Source organism: Narcine bancroftii, chromosome 12 (assembly GCF_036971445.1).
Source record: "Narcine bancroftii isolate sNarBan1 chromosome 12, sNarBan1.hap1, whole genome shotgun sequence".
Taxonomy (NCBI): Eukaryota; Metazoa; Chordata; class Chondrichthyes; order Torpediniformes; family Narcinidae; genus Narcine; species Narcine bancroftii.
The window spans coordinates 21,837,192-21,850,431 of NC_091480.1; the positions used below are offsets into that span (position 1 = coordinate 21,837,192).

A 13,240-nucleotide genomic window follows, 5' to 3' on the forward strand; every position below is an offset into this window, starting at 1 on the left:
TTTCATGTGATAACTATTGTCATGGTTTGAACAAACATTGCGAAAGATTGGTGCTGCTTGTGTGAGAAACCTTGAGATGTGTTCAGCAAGGGAACTGGCGGCTTGGCAATGTAGACTCCAACACCGCAGGCTGCTGTGACATACTGGTGCAATGACAGGGACTGGTTGTAGAGAAGGTGCAGTAGGGAATGAGTTGCATTCCTGAGAAATGACAACACAAAATAGTCCCTTTGGTGTACAGGTAAAGGATCTCCCCCCTTCCTTTGAGCTATTGATCAAGAATTTTTGTTTTCTTCATCTCACTTCCATTCACTAAAATTAAAGATCTTTCCATTGGCAGGGACAATGGTAATGACCAACATGGTGAACGGTGATAGCCATAAATGTAGGTGGTATGGTGACATACCTCCAGTAACCTGCTGCAATCCTCACCTCTCTGAGGGAGTTTGTGTGTTCTGATTGTGACCTCCCATTAGCCTAAAGCTGTGCAAGTTTGGCAGTTAATTGGCCATTGTGAATTGCCCTCCATGTATAATGAGCTGTGGAATCAGGAGGAAGCTGGTATGAATTTTGCACTTGTCCTTTTCTGGAACAAATTTGTGCAGACTCATGGGACCCCATGATGCAGCAGGTGTCCCAGGATATTCCAATTAACAATTCACCTCACAAGGTCTTAAGACATGGGCATCCTGTTTGGAGCACAAGACATCTTGGTCGTCATGTATCTTTGAGCAGTGGACCCCATGACAATAGCTATAGTTGTAGATATGTGAGACTTTATCAGTGCCATCCAACTTTAAGATAATATTTTGATTAATTTCTTCCAAAATATTTTTCTCCAAAAACTCTGACCTTTCAAAAATTGCTTTGTTGACTGCTCACTTAGTGCTATGGTTAATTTCTATTTGAAGACGATCACTGCGTTTACTGCACCACTGCAAATGTAGCCTAATCCATTCCATCAAATGAAGCCCTGGGCACTGATTACGCTAATAGTACCTTGAATTCTCATTGGAAGACCTGCAGTTAATCCTATGCTTTAAACCAGTGCAGATGTCCTGGTGGTTCTGCTAATCTTAAAACCCAAGAGTTAGGGCCTGTCCCCAAAGCTCTTTCATAATAATTGCATAAATTAATATTTATTTAAAAATTTAAATTGCATAAAAACGAGTTCATTTATCTTCCTATGAAAATGATCAAGTTTGCTGAGAATTTGCAAAATTTGCAGGACAGTTAACACAACGCTGTTACAGCGCCAGCGGCCGGGGTTTCAATCTGGTACTGTCTATTAGGAGTTCGCATGTTCTCTCCATGTTTGTGTGGGTTTCCTCCAGGCGCTCTGGTTTCCTCTCACCCTTCAAAACGTTACTGGAGTTGTAGGTCCAAAAGGTGTAATTGGGCAGCCCAGGCTCGTGCGCCGAAAGGGCCTGTTAATGTTCTGCATGTCTAAATTTAAAATGTAAATTTAAAGACATTATATCACACTCACCTTCACTTCTGACTTTTGATTTTATTTGAGCCTGTGGAGTTTAATTCTACATAGTTTCCTCATGGATGAAGCCTTGACATAAGACCAAAATGTATCTAAAAGTAAATGCTTATCCCAGGTTTTTGTTCAAATTTTCACCCAATCCTATCAGAATATGACCAAATTTAATATGTGGCAGGGGAGTAAATCAACAAGGAAAGACAGGAGCCCAGAATAATCTCAGTCTCAAATCAAATACTTCTTCCTTAACGGTCCACGCAGGGGGAGACGGTGGGCAAGGAACGGTGCCGTCTCCAGGGGCAGCTGAGCCAGTCATGTATGGTCCAAGCCAGGGATCATGGTCTGGCACCACACAGCCCAGGAGGGAGATCCTCTCCAAATGAGCAAGAGATGACAGCAAAGCACCAAATATGACCCCCTCACTGGTGACAGCTCTATCCAATCTAGACCAGTCAGAGTTTGACAAAATTGTCCACCTTGATTCAGATCTTCATGGAAAGCAAAGACCAGTGACTCTGGTCAGGGCATCAGCTGCATCTTTTTATTCCTGTGTGCTGTTGGTTTTCAAAAGCAGGTCCAAACCTTTGATACAATGCAAAGTAGAAGATTCCCAAACATTCTCTCTGATCGAAAAGCCTAGGTTTGGAGCAGGAACCCATTCTGGCTTTCGAGCAAGTTTTGCAGGCTGAACTTTGCCAAGGTATGGAGAGCTAGGGACTGGGTCCAGGTCAGTGGGACCAGGCAAACAAAAAAATGGTTCGGCACAGACTAGGGCCCATGAGGCCTGTTTCTGTTCTGTAGTGTTCTATGGTTCTATTTGCATCAGGTAAAGAAAGTGTGTTTAGAACTTAATCAATTTTTAATGTGCATTAAAAATGCATTAAAGGAAACAAAAAAATACAGTGCAGGTCCCGCTGAGGATATGTACGGAAACTAAACCTTATAGGAACCACAAGTACACAGAAATCCAGTGTATCATGGGGGTGGACTAGCATGGTCTACATTCAAGGGTGGCCATAACAACCTTAGTCATTACCACACTGCATAACTCTTCAGTTGTGACCAGAGCCATAGCCTTCTTTCCATGTTGAGTTTAAGAGCCAGGTGGGAGCAGAAGGGAGATCAGCAGGAAGACCAAAGGGGCAGGAGGAGGCTCACACATTGACTAGAGATGAATGTGCAGGTATTTGGGGCATTGTATGGGGGAATAGAGTGCAAAGATCAGGTACTTATTTAGCATGCAGAAGTGCCATTTCAGTGGTGTCGTATGCCCACATGCTCAAAAATGAGCAGCCCCAGGGCAATGTGGTCCAAGTTCCCTGCAATGTTCCAAAAGAAGAATTGAATGGGGAATTAAATCAATCTTTGTAGCCCTTTCTTCAACATTGAGTTGTTATAGACCCTGGACAATTTTATTTTCAGACCAGGAATAGGACTGAACCTACGACGGGAGAGAGAGAATTGAGCACTGCTGTGAAGCGCTGAAGTAGTGCTGGGAAAACTGACAATTGCATGGGAAGTGCTGAAACAGCGTTGGGAAATTACAGCTGTCAGAAACACGAGAGCCATGTGCTGGAAGCCGGTGGGCTCATGGAGAGTATGCCCGCTGTAGTCAATCTCTCTCCACCAATCAGGAGAGCTGGGACAATTGAAGAGCCCAGCATCCTGAGTTTTGAACAGGTTAGTTGGTTAGTCAGATGGTCAGTCTGGGTGTGTGTGCTCACCCGGCAGTTTCAGCAAGAGGCTGAGTTACTTTGTTCACGCCTGGTAGCACTGCTGTCCATAACTTTCTGTAAGTGTACTCACCCAGTAGCTTCAGTGGGAGAAAGGAGAGCTAATTGGTCTGCGGGTGCCAGCGCCATTGTCCTGACAGCATTGTCCACTCCATTACCCAGATTGTATGTGTGTGTGTGTGTGTGTGTGTGTGTGTGTGTGTGTGTGTGTGTGTGTGTGTGTGTGTCCAAGCTGGACTTCCCCAGTCCCCTTCCAAGAGGAAGACTTCATGTGACAGGAGACACTTGTTAACCCTAAAGTGGGCTAGGTAACTCGGAGGTCACTGGATGAAAATTCCTGTTTGAGGAAATCACAGGTGGTTGTTGCCACATTTGAAACTCAGGAAAGTCATAAGTCTACAGTGATCACAGCCGTCTGTCTCCACGCCCAACTAAAAGACCAGCGTGCAACCAAACTAAGAATCCCAAGCCTGGAGACCAGACTCTGTGAGATGTTCCTTTTTGACTGATGGAGGATGTGATGGACTTGAGGCTTTGTTTTGAGAGTTTTCTTTTGGACCATTTTGAGCTTGGACCGTAATGGTCTGGGTTTTTTTTTCCCCACATACACCTTATAAATATCTATTGTTAATGTAGACTTGCATTCAGGTGTTAAGTTTATTGATGTAATTCTACTATTGTTAATTTGTGAATACATTTTGTGTTAAACTTAACCCATCTGTTTATGCGTCTCTCAATTGCTGCTGGAGAGGTGTAAACAGAGTCAAAAATCAAGTCTGACACACAACCAAAAGAAAATTTGACTAAATATAGCCAAAAATATGGATTGATTCCTAAATGGTCACAATACATCTCTCTCGAAAAGAAAATCCAGTTTCAGTTTGTACAACACTGAAATAAAACAACGTTTGATGATCAGGTTGTTATAAGAAGACCCAGTACAAACAAACATAACCCAAGGGTAAATTTGCTTTTGAAAAGCATGAGAAACAGCATGTCCTGCTGTATGGGAGAGGATGTATTCAGGAAGAGGGCTTAATGAACTAATGTGAATTATTAAGGGAAGTTGGGAGAATTATAATAACTCTCTTTGCACACATTTTTATTCCACAAATACTCCAGACACATTCCACTCATAAATTAGATGATCAAAAGATATTGGGAGTGAAATTAGTCTTGAGCAGAGCACAATATGAGAAAGAAAGTGCAAAATGCTTAATGCCTACCATATATATTTGTGTAAAAGTTGACTTCATGTAAAAGTTTACCTGATGTAAAAGTCGACTCCCTATTTTTTGGCCAAAAAATCTGCTATTTTCCATGTATCTCATGTAAAAAAATTGACAATAGTCCATCAACTTGGTCCCGGCTGGCCAAAGGCCAGAACTCCCAGCGCCTCATTCGCGGACTCTCGCCTTGGCCCCCGCCGCCTGCCGATCGGAACTCCTGATGCCCCTGACGACGCAGATGCTTATTGTGGTCCCTGACCTCCCTCATGCTAGGACATATTTTGATGTGCAGTCTCTATTATTACTTTATTTCATTGTGTTTTTGTTTTTTTTATACATTTAGAGATCATTTGGACTTCTGCTTCTTATATGGCATTTTGGATTCTAGTATGAATTACAGCCCCTCAAAAGTAATATCCATGTAATATCATCCCCATAGATTTCACTTTTTTTTTAAATGGTCTACAAAATTAGACATTTACAATGCATGATTAGATATGGTACATCATGTGTTGCTGCCTGCCCTCATTGTGTCATCGCTACATGGAGATACTAAGTGTTGATATAATGAGATCAAACTGCCTTCAAAGATATCGAAAAATATCTGTTAATTAAAGTATTGAGCAGCGACAATATAATGAATTTAAAGTAAAAGCACAGACAAAGAATGCTTCAATTGATTTAGATTTCCCTGTACTATTAGCAGACACATTAGAATATTAAGTAATGCTTTCATCTTTACATTATGAACTTAATATTTCTATAACTTCACTATAACCTTTTTCAAGCTCTCAGTGATGCACAATAATGATGGCTCTTGCTAATGGTCTATTAGACTTTGAAAATAACATTTTCTAGCTGAATATATCTATACAGGGTTAGAAAACAATAACTGTGTTACTCACCAGAAACCAATGACCTCATTTTTAGTGAAGGATTTGCAGGGAAAGAATAGATCATGTTGATTTCACCCTTTGAATCACTGAGGGAGGACCTATATTTGGCCACTTCAGAAGCTTGTTACGTGTTGGTCTTTTTGGGGTCAAATTTGAGCCACAAGTAAGTTTTGTAAGAGGTTGAATCTCAATAAGAACAATGTAATTCCCTTCAGAAATTAGACATATGTTCGATGAAGATTCCAGACCTGAATCGATGACTGGCCATTTATACTCATGAATGCTGCAAAACCCATCGGGTTCCTTCAGCATCTCACTGTTTGCTCAGGCTTTTACAATTGAATTGGTCACCTTTTTATCGAATTCCTAAAGTTTTGTACTTCAATATATAACACCATAAAGCCATAAGAGCCAAAAGAGGCTATTCAGCCCATCAAGTCTGCCCTACTATTCAATCCTGAACTAATCCATTTTGCCACTCAGCCCCACTGCCTGGCTGTCCATAATCTTTGATGCCCTGGCTAATCAAGAACCTATCAATCTCTGCCTTAAATACACTCACAACCTGTAAAAAACAAATTCCACATGGGTGACATAGTTAGCGTAATGGTTAGAGCAATGCTGTTATAGCACTAGCGATTGGGACCTTGGTTCAAATCTCGTGCTGTCTATAAGGAGTTTGTATGTTCTCCCCGTGTATGCATTGGTTTTCCTCCAGGTGCTCCAGTTTTCTCCCACCATTCAAAGCATACAAAGGTTGTAGGTCAATTGGGTGTAAATGTGTTGAAATGGCCTGTTACCATGCTGTATGTCTAAATAAATAAATAGATTCACCACCCTCTGGCTAAACCAGAAGTTGTGCCCTCTTGCCCTAGAGTCCCCCACCGAGGGAAACAACTTTTCTACATCTACTCTATCAATGCCTTTCAACATCCAATATGTTTCAATGAGATCTCCCATCATTCTCCTAAATTTCAAAGAGTACAATCCAAGAGCCATCAACATTTCCTCATATGACAATCCTTTTATTCCTGGATTCATCCTTGTGAACTTCCTCTGAACATTCTGCAATGTCAGCACATTCTTTCTTAAATGAGGAGCCCCAAACTGCTCAATAAAAACATGCAACTATTGCAGTTGGGTTTTTCAAGATATCTGGATTCAGGAATGGTCAATTTTTATTTTATGCAAATCATCAGTTTAATAAAACTGTAACGAAGTTTCCGCCATTTACCTAATATTGTAGCCACATTAATAAACTGAAACTTTCAGCGAAGTGCTCACACATATTAGGAAATAATGATAGATCTGATCTGATTAATTCATTTTTTTCTAACCTGGATCCATATAAAAGATTTTTAATAAATTAAAGGTTACAACATTGAATATAATTGTGTATCTCATCCGGAAAGCAGAAAATAGGAATATGGGGCACATTCTCAGGTTAGGTTGTGCAACATGACGATCACTATTCACCAGCACTGGATGAAAGAATGGGCAACTGATACTGTTAGCAAGCACAGTAAAGTGGTTATTTTCATTCATTGATGGAATGCAGAAAGGCCAGCATACATTGTCCATCCCTAATGAAAGTAGTGGTGAATTTTTGGCTTAACTCAGTAAAGTTTCCAGTGTAGAAAAACATTGATAGCAGAATTATGCATTCTTTGTCACACTTTTCTTGGCTTTATATTCTCTGGGTTTATTTGCACAGATTAACATTCTGTGGGCTCACATGTCAAAAAGGCTGAAGAAATAGGTGGAAGTGGATAGTTTAATGAATTCGAAAATGTAGTTCAGGAGGGGAGATAATGAAGAAATATGTGAAATTACAAGTTGAGAGAAAGAGATGGAAAAATAATATTGGAAGAATGTGGTACAATGCCTGGAATTGCCATTTGTCTAAAATTGATGAATTCTGCATCTTTCAAGGTGACAGGCAATTGGAAGCTCACACTACCTTCAGAGAGTGAACAGACCTGTTCTGCAAAGCAGCCATTCAATCTGTGTCTGGTCTCCTCAGATGCAGGGGCATTTTGTTCAGCTTCCCCCATCTACAAGTTCCTCCAGACCTCCCTCATTTACCACTCTATCCCATGCTCTATCACCCATTTATCATTTAAGATCCCCTGCCTTCCTTTCAGCTTTGTTGTTCTCTCCTCATCTGCTCTCTATATCTCCCTCATTTAAACTTGCAACTGCTTTATGTTTAGCTTTCACCAACTTCTGGCAGAAGACCGTCAATCCAAAATGTTAACTCCGCTTCTTTCTCCTCTGATTCTGCTGCCATGCTGAGAGTTTGCAGCATTTTCTCTTTTACTTCATGTTTCCAGTGCCTGCAACATTTTGTATTTGTCTCCTTCTGGGCATGTTGGTCGCTGTGTGTTGTTTCATTGGGGTAAGTATCCAAAATTCCTCATCATTGAGAAAATCTACAGGGAACACTGTTCTCGGAGAGCAGCAGCAATCATCAAGGATCCTCACCACCCAGGACACGCTCTGTTCTCGCTGCTACCATCAGGATAAGACTTCCATCACCAGGTTTAGAAACAATCATCAGACTCCTCAACAACAAACTCAATCAGGGACTCAATTAAGGACTCGAACTTGCCCCCTTTATTTATTTTTTCTCTATCTCTGTATTGCACGGTCAGTTTGTTTACATTTCTTTATCGGTTCACCTGTGAACATTGAGTTTGTTTTATTTTTGTACTGCCAATAAGTGGTAATTCTGCCTCACCTCCAGGAAAAGAAATCTCAGGGTTGTATGTGATGTATGTACTCTAACAATAAATCTGAAATCGGAATTCTTCATTTCCAGGCTCAGTAAAAGCCAGATAACTGTCCTGACTCCCTTCTCCACCACCATTTTAACACCACTAATTTTAAATCAGGAAAAGTGTCATTTCCCTACAAATCAGTAGAGGTTGAACAGCAGAAAGACAATTTAACCCAACTGAAACTGGCGAGATTTAGGAGTTCAGACCCCACTGTGCACATGAGAGCCACTTTTATAATGATTCCCAGAATCCCCATGTCCACACTAATTTGATGTGAAGTTGGCAAACATGGAATGCGATATTAATATCTGAAGACGAGGACAAATAGTGGGAGTGCATTAAGGCTGAAGCAAACTGTGTGATTTCAGGGTCCTGATTTCAACCAAGCTTGCCTACAGAAATGTTGTGTGCAGAAGACTGAAATGGCAGCACAGCAGTGTTCACTTCTCACTATATTGCTCTTCTGTCACGTTTAAGATTTTTCAGGAGTTTGGAGGGAGGCTGCAAAATGTTGACACTTCAGGTCCTATGATACCTTTGGAACTTGATGGAATTTAACTTAGAAATATGTGAGCTATGGATAGTGCTCAGGCCACCCGCAAGCATTTGGTAAATGTGAGGTTATCCACCGTGGAACAATAAATGGAAAATCAGATTATTATTTAAATGGCAAGTGATTGCAGCATGCTGTCGGGCAGAAGGACTTGGAAACGCTTGTGCATGAATTGCAAAATGTTGGTTTGCAGGTGCAGCAGGCAATCAGGAAGGCAAATGGAATGTTGGCCTTCACTGCTAGAGGGATTGAATTTAGAAGCAGGGAGGTTTTGCTGCAAATGTGCAAGGTACTGGAGAGGCTGCATCTGGAGTACTCAATGCAGTTCTGGTCTCCTTACTTGAGGAAGGATGTAATGGCTTTGGAGGTGGTGCAGAGAAGGTTCACCAGGCTGATTCCTGGGATGATGGGATTAGCCTCTGAGGAGAGACTGGGAGTGGACTCACTAAAATTTAGAACAATGAGAGGAGATCTTGCAGAAATGTATAAAATTTTGAAAGGCACAAGATTCAGGGTAGTAGATTTAGGATGGAGATAAGGAGAAAGTGCTTTTCCCAGATGGTGGTGGATCTGTGGAATTCGCTGCCCACTGAGGCCACCTCAGTGAATATACTTAAGACAGAATTTTACATCGTAAGGGAATTAAGAGATATGGAGGAAAAGACTGGTAGGTGGAGATGAACCTAGCATCAGATCATCCATGATCTCTTTGAATGGCAGGCCAGGCCCATTGGGCCTTCTCCTGCTTCTATTTCTTATGTTCTTGTGCATCATTTAATACTGGGAACACTCTTCTTGAATTCTCTTCTGATCCATTGACCTTGGTTTCTCTCATTCTTTTCTGATTATAATCACCATTCAACCTGCAACTCCATGACTAGCTTCCATGTCATCTTTACTACCTATGGCAGGACTTTGCCCATATAAATGAGGACTGAGTGTTTTGAAGGTGAGGAACGAGCAGAATTTTATTAAATAACTTAACCCAAAGATGGTGCAATGTGCCATTGACTCTTTGCAGCATAATTTCCAAAATTTTAGATTTCTGAAAGAATTGAAGTTTGTTTATTCCTTCCCATAGTCAAAAAATCTATTATCTTTCTCCAGTCACTGCCAAAGAACTTTTACTCCCATGCCTGCATCATTATCTTTGGTTTCACCCAAGGATAGATTCTTGGGCCTCCTATTTCTCTACTACAAGTTGCACCGCTTTCCACATCATCCATAGTCATGGCATTGAACGTGTTAGTGAAGCAGAGCTTCACCCCACCAAAACTCATCTTGACCCTTCCATTGTCTGTACAGTCAGACTGTTTGACCATGATTCAGCAAAGGATGGGCGGAAATTTTCCCCACGCAGGAAGCACATCATCTTCTGTCCTTGTCACAAACTCCATTTTCTTGCCCTACACTCCATCCCTTTCCCTAGCAAATCTGTGAAATTGAGCCAGACCATTCACAACCTTGGTGCTGTATTTGACCTAAAATGAGACGAGACCTCATATCCTTGCCATCTATAGAACCACTGGTTATCACCTCAATAACATCACTGAATTCCAGCCTGATCACTTTTCATCACTTGCTGAGTCCCTTATCCAATCCTTTGTAACCTCGAGATGTGGATTTAATAGTACTGTCCTCAATGGCCTCCATAGTTCTATATTTTTTTTAATTTAGACATTTCGGGCCACATGTCAGTTCTGTCCAATTTACACTCAATTAGCCTACATCCCCAGTACATTTCTTTAAAGTCATTCAAAGTTCTGCTGCTTGTATCTTAACTCACACAATTCATTCCTATGCATTGATTCCAGGTTAATCCATGTCTCTATTTTAACATTCTCATCTTTCCCATTATGTCATCTCTCCATCTCATAGTTATCTCTTCAAGTCGTATAAGTCTCCGAGATGCCTGCAATCCACCAATCTAGAGTAACTTCAAATTCAATTATAAGAAGTATAGCACAGAATTCTGTCGACACCGTGCTTGAAGTAAAAACACAAAATGCTGGAGAAGATCAGCAGGCCAAACAGTGTGGTTTATGTCGCAACGGAAAAGATACATAACTGACGTTTTGGGCTTGAGCCCTTCATCAAAGTATGATAAAATCCCGGCAAGCGTCTCAACAAAAGAGTACAGGGGTGGGGGGTGGGGAGGGGGGAGGGTGGCAAGACAGGAGATGATAATTGGAGAAAGGAGGGAGGGGGCAGCAGCAATGAGGGGGGATGGCAGGGCTGTGTGGGTGAAAGAAACCGAAAAGGACAGGAAAAAGGGGGGAGGGGAAAGAAAAGACAAGCAGGTTTAATGGAAAGCAATAAAGTCAATGTTCATCCCATCTGGCTGGAGAATCCCCAGATGGAAAATGTTGTTCCTCCAATCTGTGGGTGGTCAGGGTGGATCAATTATTCTATCTTCCCTGCCAAGGACATAAGTTCTGTAGTAAACACCTAAAACATCTCTGCCTTCCTTTCACAAGACCAACCCTGACTAAGCTTTTGGTCACCTGCCTTTCCAATCACTTACTTTGGTTTGGACAACAATCCTCTGAAGTGCCTTTCAATGTTCATGCTGCTCCGACAGGGCTCCATGAAGGGACTTCAATGATAATGTGGTGTGTGAAAAACTGAAATTTAATCTTCTCTCGACATTTATTTCAACTAGTATTTTAGCAGGAAGTTTAGTAGTAGCCATGAAACCAGAATGAAGCAATCCAGAGACATTAGGTGCTAGTCCAATCTCACCATCTCGAATGAAAATGTCAACTACGTTGGGATCACAACCAGAAGAATTTTTCCAAAGGAAGTAGGCATAAGCGGACCTCCCTCCCAGGGAAAAGGAATAGAGGCACGGCAAGATGATGCAAACAAAATTAAACTTGAAATGAAAACAGCCCAAATTATCCTCCCCAGAATCAATACTGTAAAATTATATCTGAGACAGCACCAATGTTGTGAATGAAAAACATGATGGAAGTTTTACACCTCAGACATTATAATTCTGCAGTCTGGAGATTGAAATACAACTCAAAATCCTTTGAGTGAATCAAGACCACTCAAGATGCATGAGGTCATACTGAAATCCAGCATTTGTACATGTAAAGGTCATGCCAAAATTGCACCATATGGTAATCAGTGAAAACACTCTTTGCAGGCATCATGTAGTTATATATAGAAAGGCTTATTGCATTGTTCCTTCTAGTAGCCAGTAACAAATACCACATCTTTTTGTACACACATTCATTGTACCCAGCCTATATATTTTTTTAGAAACATTATTTTTGTTTAGTCAAGAAATGCTTTACACTGTTAAACTACTTCAGCGCAATAGTTTCACTGTTATGTTGGGGGGTGGAGGGGGAGAGAAATGTGAAATAACATTCCAAGGACTTCACATAACCGAGGTAATGTAAACGAATTAAACTATAAGCTTGGAACATTTGCAGAAATTAGGCGTAAAAACACAGTAATATGAATTTTCAATAATATAAGTTTTTTTGTAGAAAGTGAATTCCAGTAGGCTAAAGAGACCAAAGTTTAATTTGCTAAAAAGAGAACATAAACTCTCAAGGACAAATAAACACACATTCATAAGGAGTATTGATCAAACTATAGAAAGCAAAACTGTGATTAAACATAATTCTTAGACCGGTCTGAAACGGACACACCGATGCTTCTCAGTCATGTTTGCTGCTCATATTTACAGAGCCTTTCTCAATATTCAGACATATTCCCCAGCAACAAAAAGTTATTTCTCATCTGCAAGATACATATGGGTGTGGTTACCTATGCTAATTTACACTTACACACATAGCACACTACACCACAAAGTCATATCGGTCTTAAACATCTCTCAACCAGAGCTAATTTAATGAAATGTTGGATTAGAAATGTGAAACAAATGTGAACATCTTAATACAGATACTGAAGAGAATTTGCTCAGTCAGCAGTGATGTGCGTCGGCTTGTTCTTGCAGGAAACCCATTGTACAGCTCTTCAAACAAAGGATGGAATTCTGGATTTGAAAGAACAGTAATTTAAAAACTCTCAGCTCACCTTTGTAGCATACTGTCAACCACATAAGTTCCAGTAGCTGGCTGCCAAACTCACACACATCCAAACCCAACATGGTAATCTTTCTCCAAGCAGTGTGGAATGCTGACTCACTCAAAAAAAAAGCACAAAATCGCCAACAAAATATCCTTTATACTGCACCCATAAAGTACTGGAGAAAATTAATCCTGGAACAGAGGATTTCACATGCTACAAACTGACTGCAATGAAACTGCAAGAAGCAGTAATGTAAAAATCCTATTCGTCTGCAGACGCTATTGATTTGCTAGCTGCCCTAATGCTATGCTGCTCTCAACTCCCATCAGTCATTATCTCGCAGATGTCTATGATCTCATCTCCCTCCCACCACATGCAGCACACACTTGAATACAAACACCATCTTCCCCATGTAGAGAGAATATGTAATGTTTCCAATTCACTAACTGATATTTGAAGTCATTGTGTAACATTGCTAACTGGGAAACTGCAATATATCTTTGCCATTGCAGA

The 13,240-nt window shown here is 40.8% G+C and overlaps 1 protein-coding gene across 1 annotated transcript in view; it reads right to left on the bottom strand.

Moving 5' to 3' along the window:
- The window catches only part of arhgdig (Rho GDP dissociation inhibitor (GDI) gamma), a 50,042-nt gene extending 37,034 nt beyond the window's left edge, over positions 1 to 13,008 (bottom strand). The window contains exon 1 of the mRNA XM_069905083.1: positions 12,734 to 13,008. Within this exon, the coding sequence (XP_069761184.1) occupies positions 12,734 to 12,806 (73 nt within the window). The 5' untranslated portion in view covers positions 12,807 to 13,008. The remainder of the gene's footprint in view (positions 1 to 12,733) is intronic.
- Positions 13,009 to 13,240: the final 232 nt, after the last annotated feature.